We start from the raw sequence: 12,075 nt of genomic DNA, 5'->3' as shown, positions 1-12,075 counted from the left end.
TCCCTTTGCATACTTCTAAAATAACTTTAGAGAATATTCTCTGCAAACAACAGAAGTATTTCATTCACATAATTTGATTAAACAAACACACAAACACTACAAAAATGTTTAGTGCATCAATATGAATCTAATCAGGCTCAGAAAAAAAACGAAAACAATGAATCATAATTCCTTTCAGTTAATTAATGAGAGAAAAAAAATGAGAAATAAAACATGACAGGATTTCTAAAGAATAATTGTTGAGTGGAGGGTTTTGATTTGATTTGTGTTTACCATACCAAGTCCTTCCAGGCGTTCAACTTTAAAATCTTGTCCCCAAAAAGATTATCATTGTAGTTGTTTTTAAAACAAGTGCAAATGTACTCCCAGAGATGAATAAATGCATTACAAGAACAGCAGCAAATAAATCAGCACAAACTGAGAAACTGATGAAATAACAATGTGACAATATTAATGAATGAAGGATAAGCTTAAGCATGGTCAAAGCTGACATTTACTATGAAATATTTTTAATAGCAATTCACTCATAACATTGATATTCTGAAATTGTCATGCCACTTTTCTATCAACTTTAGGGTCAATTTTCCCCCAATCTAAAGGATTCAAAATTAAACCTCTGAAATAGCTTAACAATGGCCGAGACCAAACCTGCTCCCAGTTTCTCCCCACTAAAAGGGCTGAACCTCTTGGTACCCTGACAAAGACCAGGAGCCTGCTCATGCCAGGTTCACAGAAAACACAATTTGCTTCCAGTTCACTATGAAAAGAATCTGCATGTCTAGAAGTGGCTGGGTACCATCAAAAGGCTTGCAGTAAATACTCAAAACAGTGGCCAGGAGCTTACTACTGCTGCTATCACACATATATCCTTCTGGTGCCTGTTTGCTAACTCTGAAAAGATTTAACGTGGATGAGAACAGCTCATTCCTTTTTGATCTGAATTACATTTGCTAATGTCAGTAAACAACAAGACCATTCCAGTGACATAAAACACAAACTTTATTTCAACCTACATTTATATTTATTTACAGATAAACTAGGCATATCAAATATTAGAAAGAAAATAAAGGATGAAAACATACAAACTGAACTATTCAAATCAACATCCATAAAGAAAATTTATCATCAGTAAAACCAAGAGAGATGCACATTATTGGACAGCCTTCTACCTCTTAACACTTGACTCTGTTCAGGCACATTTTCATTTTGTAGGTGGCACTGTTACTTTCATCCCTATAAAGTATGTTTCATTGCAACTTCAAAATGGTCTCTCTCACATATCTTAACTGGGCCTCAACACCCTTTCTTTTTAGAGTGCCTTTGTAGCTGATAGCTGCACGAGTGACAATTGGACAAATGATCATTTCCCATGGCCTTGTTAATTGTCAGTGCAGCTACTTTTAGCTAAATATGAAAATGTGTTAACTGCAAAGTCCCTAGCACTAATTTCACATCTTCTTACAAGTTTATTAGCACTTAAACATATATATTCTAAAAGTAATAACATTTTATTTAGTATTTGCTTTAACATTTGCAAATCTACCAGTGTTCTTTCAGTTATTTGAATGAATTCCATTCTTTGTCTCTATTTATTTATTCTAGGAGTCACTGTCACATGCTACCTCTTGTCCAAAAGGGCACCTGCAAGCAAAACTCTTATTTAAATACACACTAGCAAAAATAATGCTAGCTTCTTCAGTTTATTCACTATAAAAGATACATCTTACCTAAATAATCCAATAGGAATTCAAATATCCACACCAATTAAAGTGTTACAAGTCTTATTTAACAAACTGTAAACAGCTTAATTTACACACCCCAATACATTTAGGATAGTTTCTGGTGGGATTTGAAATTTTACTGAGCATTTGTATACATCATTAATGAGGGTTGGGTTTAAAACTTTGAACCATCCCTTTTGATTTTTAAAAGAAAAATGTTATCCTCTTTTTTTAAATGTTAGCAGTTAATGCAGCTAATATCAAAAAGAGTGCATGTGAAGATTCAGGAAAAAAAGGCTAAAGATGAAGCTCCTCAAATAGAACTACAGCAGAGAGAAAAAGTAAGAGCAAGAAAGGCAAGTGAATATACAAAGCTCTATACAAAGAAAAATGTCTAGAGTGGGAGGGAGTAAGAAAAACGTACCCAAAATACACTCACCCAGCATTGTTGCTAACTGCTGTTATCCCTTTCACTCCAGTCTTCAGTAAACTGATTATTAGATTTTCAGGGATTCCACATAAACCAAATCCTAAAATAATAATAAACATGTATGAATATTATACTAATTTATATCCAAATTTACCATTTGAATTTTTAGATTATAGAAATTGACATTTTTAACACCAACACTCTGCCTTATAAAAGTGCATGAGAGGGAAATAGAAACCTTGCACTAATATATGTTCAAGCTGCAGAGTTATCTGAAGAGTCACGGAAAGTAAACCAGGTAATCACTGCAAGCATCATGTCTACAAAATACCAAAGTCTGTAACGTAGTTAATTAAATCAATGAAAAGAAGTAATCTGTGACCGCAAGGGAACTTTGCACAATGAAGATAAAACATAACAGATGGTAAAACAGTAATGCAGCACCTTCTCTTAATGTATTGTTCTTATTAAATATCAGTATTCCGGTCTGTGAATATGTACATTCTGGATAAACACTTAGAACTGAAATTTCCAGCATTGCATTGTTTTTTTTTTTTAAACAGCTAAAAAGCAGCTCCTTCAACACTGCCAAAGATTATATATACCTTAAGAGACAGAATTTGTGTTATGACTGGTAATGACTAGTTAAAAGGGAAAAAATATAAAGCAGCAGCTTCTAGCCCAAATTTGATGCAAGGTACATATTTATAACGGGACTACATATCTTGCTTATAACCTCATGAAAGATTATGTACAATTTACCAGCTGGAGAATGTGTAGGCAACTGCTACTTATCTAGAACTGTAATGAATAAACTGGTTATGAAAATACCTTCTAACACAAGCTATGTATTTTAACAGCATTATAGGGAGTCCTCGGGTTACAACGTTTCGACATACAACATTTCGTGTTTATAAAACACTCACTCTCATTAAACTTAAAAAAAATTGAGACATGAGTGTTTTGGCTTACGCCATTAAAGTCGTACTTACAGACTACGTGGGTGAACTAGTTTGGTTCATTTAGTTTAGTTTATAATAAATTATTAACCTCATTAGACATAATAAGGATGCTCTATTTAAAGGATTTATTTTTGCAAAGGTTACGATCATTAATGTAATATTTAAAAGATAAAGATATTTTAATAAATATTTCATTATTTTTATGATCATTATCTAAAACTCTTCCCTCAAAGTATTGTGGCTTTGTTTGGGGGAGGAGGCTTGATGTTCAGATTTATGTTGTCAATGTAACTCTGTTTCTGCTGGGGCTACCCATGGCACATTGGTCAAAGTCGAGGGTCCAAATAAAGAACAAGAACATAGCAGGTCTGAAAGAGTGAGCAAAGAATCACTGCAGTGTTTTTTTTTTTTAATCCAGTGGTGGTGGTAAAGTAACAGCTAAGTCCTTGACACTACTCTTGATTTTAAAAAATATCTAAAGCCCCTCATCCTCAATTGCACGGAAAACTTGGGGGTTGAGGCAGGACTGGCACTCCAGTCAATGTAAAAAAAAACAAAAAAAAAGCCTCACAATATTCCATTCCATTCAAACTAGTGTGGTCCTAATTTGGGATACCAAAGAGGTTCATTGTGTGGTGGATGCAGCAACGAGCTGTATCAGTCCAAGCTCCCAACCTTTACCTCTCCATCCTCAAAGTTTTCAGTATTAACTGAAACAATGATGCTCGGGTGAAATGAGGTTCCTGTATAGGGCAGCTGGCCATGTTCTCCATAAAGCCATAAAGAGTTGTGTAGTAGAGGAAAAGTAAACAGAAATGGTTTGTGCATATACGGAGGACAGAATCAGAGTACCTCCACATGGACCCGGGAGCAGACACAGGAATTGCTAACTCTCTCTCTCTCAATAGGACTGGACCACAAATTCCACAAAAGGATACCTAGATGATTGATGTAGTTAAGGATGTATGGTCTGAACAATTTAATGTGCTAGATTTCTATAGAAACAAATATACAAGTCAATTTAAAATATAGCTCGACCACTGTGTCCTTTAACCATTCAGCATTTCTTCCATATAGCACGGTTGTCTCTGCAAGACTGTTTTTTTCCAAAATTCTAAGCATACAGGCTGTTTTGCATTACTTGCAACCTCTAATTAAAATTTTAAAAAAGTACCAGGGAAGCAGCACCAACTGATTAACATAAGCCATGAAAATAAAAGCACTGGCCTCACTTGCACAACAGAAATTGTACTATTTACAAGAGTTATACTGAGCTTATGTTACAAAATAAAGTATGTTACAGTATTTGCCTTTTACAAAAAGAGCAATAATCCTTAAGTCTGAGATGTGCACACAAGCAGACTACCCAGGCACCAGCAAAAAATAGAAAGATGTGTAAAAATCTTCCTCCATAATGCCTAGATACTGTAGTGCGCAACAAATACGCTTTATAAACAGTATAAGGAAAGATAGGTTTGACTAACTATGTGCTCATTTTGTTTACACAGGAAGAATAAAATGTGTTACACTCAGTTATAATTAAATCTCCTAATGTGACTATTTGTGAAACATGAAATGCTTTCAACCCTGACTCTGAAACGTACAGTAGTTTTTTGTCATGTGTTTTTCAAGTTTGATATGTGAAGACCACTGTTACATCCACTTAATTCAAGTTAGTGTTGCAGGGGCCCAAGCCTACCCTGGCAGGATTGAACAAGAGACAGGGACCAGCCCCTCACGGGGCACACTTATACACAGCTTATATTCACCAATCACACTGATACCCATGTTTGGGCTATAGGAGGAAAACTGATGTACCCAGTAAAAAAAAACAGTGGAAATGTACAAACCCAATACCGACAGTGTCTGGGCCAGGATCTCAAGTGGTCCATCTTGCCTTCCAATTGCAATGAATTACTGTGTATAGCAAGTTAATGACATAGCTGACCATCACAGAGAACACTGCTGCACCAAGTGTACAGAAATAAATACATAAACAAACAAATAACTCAGAAAGAGCATACGACCCACTAAATAAGACCAAAACTACTGCAGAAGCAAGGGATACACTCTCCTGATTAGTTCACAGTTTACATGGTAATTCTCATCTACAAACTGACACTGTAACTGACAGATTTACTTGTTAACAGCAATCTAACACCACCTCAAGGACCTATATTGAGATATAAAATTCAAATTAGGCTTGAGCTTCTCTTTACTCATATGCAATGCTTAACTGGAGAATTCTAAGAATTCTGAAATTCTTTATGAAAATATTCTTATTTGTATTGCAATATTATTAATCAATAATCCTCCTCCCCCATCTATAACCAGCTTGAATACCTGATGTTGTTCTTACCTCCTACAAGTATCTGAGAGCCATTGGGAATGTCTTTAACTGCTTCTACTGGGTCAGTGAAGAATTTGGCTTTGTCGTTACTTATAGTAGAAAATAAGCAGCTGCAGTGCTAGAGAAGAGAAGAGAAAAAGTACTTGGATTAACTTTATCATAAAGGTTTAAGTCACTTACTGTGACAAAAAATGGCAGTTTGTGTTTTTCTTTTTTCCTTCCTCAAAACTCAAATTCAAAACCTGAGAGTATGAAAACTAACACAAAACTACAACAAGGCAACCCTAAACTCAGCAACAGTTTCCAGAACTACCTCAAGAATTCTCACAAATTCCCAGGTGCTGCAAAAAGCATAATTCCACTAGTGTGTCCTGGGTATTATCCCAGTAGGCCATATTTCATACATCCCCTCCTGGAGGTGCCCAAACACATTTTCACTGCAAGCCCAAAAGCACCTCCACTTAGGACTGGACAATATATGTAATTTTTGATCTGATTTTATAACTAAAAAAATCAAAATGTAAAAAGCCAATATTATAATGTTCAACATTTGTTTTTTTCATTTTCTACAGCTTCATCTGAGCCTTAAATAAATTCCACAACATCACTAGCACTCTTTATAAGCTTGACTTCATCGACTCCACCCATGTTGCCCGACAGTGATGAGCACGAGACAATAAACAGAGCAAGGATCAGAAGAGAAAGAGCTGGTAGTGTAGCTCTGCTGTTTGAAAATGATTTGGTTTTATCTGGTATGACAGTTTAAGCAGTACAACATATAAGGATAAAATACATTACTGAATATGAAGCGGCCAACCATACACAAGGCTCCTGCAGTATATATACCCTTATCCCTCTTCAGCAAAATGGGTCCCTGCTAAGCAAAGCTATGTAAAATGTCAACTTTTCCATTGCACACTATATGAGCAGACAATCAGTAGATGCAAAGAAGTAACAGCTGCATTGACTTGCTGTATTGCAAAACATGCAACAATACAAATTTCCATACCAGATCAGCTGAGCCCTGGGTTAACAATGACCGCCACCGGTACTGATAGTGAGCAGGGTGCTGGCGGAAATTGAGCTACTGTTGGCCGAAGAAGGAGAAGAGGAGAAGGGAGACATGTTCGGAGGCAGGAGGAGAGGAGGAAGGTAAACAGAGTGGAACTGGAACTGAGGGTAGGAACTTTGAATGTTGGCAGTATGACTGGTAAGGGGAGAGAGTTAGCAGATATGATGGAGAGAAGGAAGGTTGATATATTGTGCGTGCAAGAGACTAAATGGAAGGGGAGTAAGGCCAGGTGGATTGGAGGTGGATTCAAAATGTTCTGTCATGGTGTGGATGGGAGGAGAAATGGTGTAGGGGTTATTCTGAAGGAACGGTATGTCAAGAGTGTTTTGGAGGTGAAAAAAAGAGTGTTAGACAAGAGTAATGATTATAAAGCTGGAAATTGGAGGTGTGATGATGAATGTTGTTAGTGCATATGCCCCACAAGTTGGGTGTGCAATGAATGAGAAAGAAGATTTTTGGAGTGAGTTGGATGAAGTGATGAACAGTGTACCCAAGGGATAGAAAGTGGTGATTGGGGCGGATTTCCATGGGCATGTTGGTGAAGGGAACAGAGGAGACAAGGAGGTGATGGGTAGGTATGGTGTCAAGGAAAGGAATGAAGAAGATCAGATGATAGTGGATTTTGCCAAAAGGATAGACATGGCTGTGGTGAATACGTTATTTTAAAAAGAGGGAGGAACATAGGGTGATGTACAAGAGTGGAGAAAGATACACACAGGTAGGCTATATTCTTTTCAGAAGAGTCAATTTGAAGGAGATTGAAGACTGCAAAGTGGTGGCAGGGGAAAGTGTAGTTAAGCAGCATAGGATGGTGGTCTGTAGGATGACATTGGAGATCAAGAAGAGGAAGAGAGTGAGGGCAGAGCCAAGGATCAAATGGTGGAAGTTGAAAAAGGAAGACTGCAAGGTTGACTTTAGACAGATGGTGAGACAGGCACAGGGTTGTAGTGAAGAGTTACAAGGCAGTTGGGCAACTATAGCAGATGTAGTAAGAGTGACAGCAAGAAGGGTGATTGGTGTGACATCTGGACAGAGGAAGGAGGAAAAGGAAACCTGGTGGTGGAATGAGGAAGTAGGAGAATATACAGAGGAAGATGATGGTAAAGAAGTGGGATAGTCAGAGAGATGCAGGAAGTAGACAGGAGTACAAGGAGATAAGGCGCAAGGTGAAGAGAGAGGTGGCGAAGGCTAAAGGAAAGGCGTATGATGAGTTGTATGAGAGATTGGACATTAAGGAGGGAGAATAGGACCTGTACCGATTGGCTAGACAGAGGGACAGAGCTGGGAAAGATGTGCAGCAGATTAGGGTAATAAAGGATAAAGATGGAAACGTACTCACAAGCGAGGAGAGTGTAGCGAGGAGATGGAAAGAGTACTTTGAGAGGCTGATGAATGAAGAGAACGAGAGAGAGAAGAGGTTGGATGATGTGGAGATACTGAATCAGGAAGTGCAACGAATTAGCAAGGAGTAAGTCAGGAGAGCTATGAAGAGAATGAAAAATGGAAAGGCCGTAGGTCAAGCCCGGATAAATGTGGAGGGTTACTTCAGGAAGGGCACCCGGTGTAAAATTTTGCCAAATCAATATGCAGACAATACAAATTTTCATACCGGATCGGTCGAGCCCCGGGTTAACAATGACCTCCACCAGTACTGCTAGCCAACAGGGTGCTGGCGGAAATTGGACTACTGTTGATCAAAGAAGAAGAAGGAGAAGAAGAGGGGGAGACGTGTCCAGAGGCAGGAGGCGAGAAGGAAATTAAAGAGAGTGGAGCTGAGGGTAGGAACTTTGAATGTTGGCAGTATGACTGGTAAAAGGGAGAGACATAGCAGATATGATAGAGAGAAGGAAGGTGGATATATTGTGCGTGCAAGAGACTAAATGGAATGGGAGTAAGGCCAGGTGGATTGGAGGTGGATTCAAATTGTTCTATCGTGGTGTGGATGGGAGAAGAAATGGTGTAGGGGTTATTCTGAAGGAACAGTATGTCAAGAGTGTTTTAGAGATGAAAAGAGTGTCAGGCAGAGTAATGATTATGAAGCTGGAAATTGGAGGTGTGATGATGAATGTTGTTAGTGCATATGCACCGCAAGTTGGGTGTGCAAAGGGTGAGAGAAGATTTTTGGAGTGAATTGGATGAAGTGATGGACAGTGTACCCAAGGGACAGAAAGTGGTGATTAGAGCGGATTTCAATGGGCATGTTGGTGAAGGGAACAGTGGAGACGAGGAGGTGATGGGTAGGTATGGTGTCAAGGAGAGGAATGAAGAAGATCAGATGACCATGGACTTTGCAAGGTTGAGTTTAGGGAGGAGGTGAGACAGGCACTGGGTGGCAGTGAAGAGTTATCAGACAGCTGGGAAACTACAGCAGATGTAGTAAGGGTAACAGCAAGAAGGGTGCTTGGCGTGACATCTGGATGGAGGGAAAGGAAACCTGGCAGTGGAATGAGGAGATACAGGAGAGTATACAGAGGAAGAGGATGGCAAAGAAGAAGTGGGATAGTCAGAGAGATGCAGAAAGTAGACAAGAGTATACAGAGATAAGGTGAAGACAGAGGTGGCGAAGGCTAAAGAAAAGGTGTATGATGAGTTGTTTGAGAGGTTGGACACTAAGGAGGGAGAAAAGGACTTGTACCGATTGGCTAGACAGAGGGGCCGAGCTGGGAAAGATTTGCAACAGGTTAGGATGATAAAGGATGAAGATGGAAATGTACCCACAAGCGAGGAGAGTGTATGGAGCAAATGGAGAGGCTGATGAATGAAGAGAACGAGAGATAGAAGAGGTTGGATGATGTGGAGATAGTGAATCAGGAAGTGCAATGGATTAGCAAGGAGGAAGTAAGGACAGCTATGAAGAGGATGAAAAATGGAAAGGTTGTTGGTCTAGATGACATACCTATGGAAGCATGGAAGTGTTTAGGAGAGACGGTAGTGGAGTTTTTAACAAGATTGTTTAATGGAATCTTAGAAAATGAGAGGATGCCTGAGGAGTGGAGAAGAAGTGTACTTGTGCCAATATTTAAGAATAAGGGGGATGTGCAGGACTTCAGTAACTACAGGGGAATAAAATTGATGAGCCACAGCATGAAGTTATGGGAAAGAGTAGTGGAAGGTTGGTTAAGAAGTGAGGTGATGATTAGTGAGCAGCAGTATGGTTTCATGCCAAGAAAGAGCACCATAGATGCGACGTTTGCTCTGACGATGTTGATGGAGAAGTATAGAGAAGGCCAGGAGGAGTTGCATTGCGTCTTTGTGGACCTGGAGAAAGCATATGACAGGGTGCCTCAAAGAGCTGTGGTATAGCATGAAGAAGTCGGGAGTGGCAGAGAAGTACGTAAGAGTTGTACAGGTTATGTACGAGGGAAGTGTCACAGTGGTGAAGTCTGTGGTAGGAGTGATGGATGCATTCAAGGTGGAGGTGGGATTACATCAGGGATCAGCTCTGAGCCCTTTCTTATTTGCAATGGTGATGGACAGGTTGACAGACGAGATTAAACAGGAGTCCCCGTGGACTATGATGTTTGCTGATGACATTGCGATCTGTAGTGATAGTAGGAAGCAGGTTGAGGAGACCCTGGAGAGATGGAGATATGCTCTAGAAAGGAGAGGAATGAAGGTCAGTAGGGACAAGACAGAATACATGTGTGTAAATGAAAGAGGGGTCAGTGGAATGGTGAGAATGCAATGAGTAGAGTTGGCGAAGGAGGATGAGTTTAAATACTTGGGACCAACAGTACAGAATAATAGGGATTGTGGAAGAGAGGTGAAAAAGAGAGTGCAGGGTGGAAAAGAGTGTCAGGAGTAATTTGTGACAGACGGGTATCCGCAAGAGTGAAAGGGAAGGTCTACAGGACGGTAGTGAGACCAGCTATGTTATATGGGTTGGAGACAGTGCCACTGACCAGAAAGCAGGAGACAGAGCTGGAGGTAACAACAGAGTTAAAGATGTTAAGATTTGCATTGGGTGTGAGGAGGATGGACAGGATTAGAAATGAGTACATTAGAGGGTCAGCTCAAGTTGGATGGTTGGGAGACAAAGTCAGAGAGGCGAGATTTTGTTGGTTTGGACATGTGCAGAGGAGAGATTGTGAGTATGTTGGGAGAAGGATGCTAAGGATAGAGCTGCCAGGGAAGAGGAAAAGAGGAAGGCCTAAGAGAAGGTTTATGGATGTGGTGAGAGAGGACGTGCAGGTGATGGGTGTAACAGAACAAGATGCACAGGACAGAAAGAATGGAAGACGATGATCCGCTGTGGCAACCACTAATGGGAGCAGCCAAAAGAAGAAGAATAAGTGCATTCATTTAGCATTATTATTACCAAGCTAATTCCCGCAGCTTCTCTCACGAAGATCTCTTTCAATAAATTGGCTGATATAAAAATATGGACAATTTTATTTCAGTTTTTGATTATATACCAAGTCTGCGCTGTATACGAAAAATCACAAAAGGAGTAAATATGTTGAGCAAGGAAATATAATATTTCTCTGTATACAGCGCTAGATGTAGCACCCATAGGTTTCAAAATGAATAGGGAGTGAGGTAAACTCATTCTGGAGCATGCCACATGAAAGCTGGCCATGAGAAAAACAATAATCCCTCAAATCCACTCTTTTAGAGACTGAATTTGTGCTTTATTGATTTTGATAGTCATTGCAAAACACAATTTATTTGAAAATTACAGGCATTTGAACTGAAAAGGAAAGTCAGATGGTACAAGAGGTATACTACAGGCATTTGAACTGAAAAGGAAAGTCAAATGGTATAAGAGGAATACATGGTATACAGGCGGTTTCTCCTTGATCAGAGCCAGTAAAGATACATGTTACATTTACATTTTTGTGTAAAGCTTTTTATTTACAGCTTTTTGCCATTGAAAAGGAGGAGTTAAGTTTCTCAAAAGCATAACTGGTGCTCCTATCTTCAAAATAAGCTTGTGCAGAAGAATGCCTGAAGTATTGCGAGTATGCAAGAACTCCACTGGATAGTGTACAGCCTCTTCAGCCTCTACTACTGAGTGAAGTGATCATGTCATCTTGTGTGTATTCAGCTTTGCTAAAAGACGGTTATTGATTTCTGTAGCTTTATAATTTTTATATGTTAATATAGCTTGTTCCCATAGCCAAGATACGGGTTTAGAAGGTTAAGTTTTCTATATCAGAATATATCTTCTCCATTAATATCTATGTGTCATCTACTAAAGTACATAAATTGTCAGGGATCTTTATTTTTCCTTCTTTTTCCTCTATTCTACCATCTCTTAATTTCAATAATATGTCTGAAAACTCTTGTGCTTTAAGTCACCCATCACATTTTTGTTTTAAGTCTCAGTATTTTTATTTAATTCGCCACATGCTGACCTGCAAAGTCACGTAAATATGTTAGTGTATTTTAAATAGTTCAAGTCACACTAACCAGTAATGTCACGTATCATCATGATAAAGGAATGTCAAACTTTATCTGGAAGAATGTTTTGACGTGGTGAATGCTGTGCGGTGTTGTGACGTTGAAGTACGAATTGAATATTTGAAAACCAGTACATC

The 12,075-nt window shown here is 39.1% G+C and overlaps 1 protein-coding gene across 1 annotated transcript in view; it reads right to left on the bottom strand.

The window, feature by feature from the left end:
• Nucleotides 1-12,075, bottom strand: part of oxct1a (3-oxoacid CoA transferase 1a) — a 217,031-nt gene that overhangs the window by 180,991 nt on the left and 23,965 nt on the right. The window contains exons 2-3 of the mRNA XM_039758621.1: nt 5,473-5,581; nt 2,161-2,251 (exon numbers count right to left, since the gene is read on the bottom strand). Of these exons, the coding sequence (XP_039614555.1) occupies nt 2,161-2,251; nt 5,473-5,581 (200 nt within the window). The remainder of the gene's footprint in view (nt 1-2,160; nt 2,252-5,472; nt 5,582-12,075) is intronic.

This window comes from Polypterus senegalus, chromosome 7 (assembly GCF_016835505.1).
Source record: "Polypterus senegalus isolate Bchr_013 chromosome 7, ASM1683550v1, whole genome shotgun sequence".
Lineage (NCBI taxonomy): Eukaryota > Metazoa > Chordata > Cladistia > Polypteriformes > Polypteridae > Polypterus > Polypterus senegalus.
The sequence above is the reverse complement of the archived record's forward strand: the minus strand, read 5'-3'. Positions and strand labels throughout refer to the sequence as shown.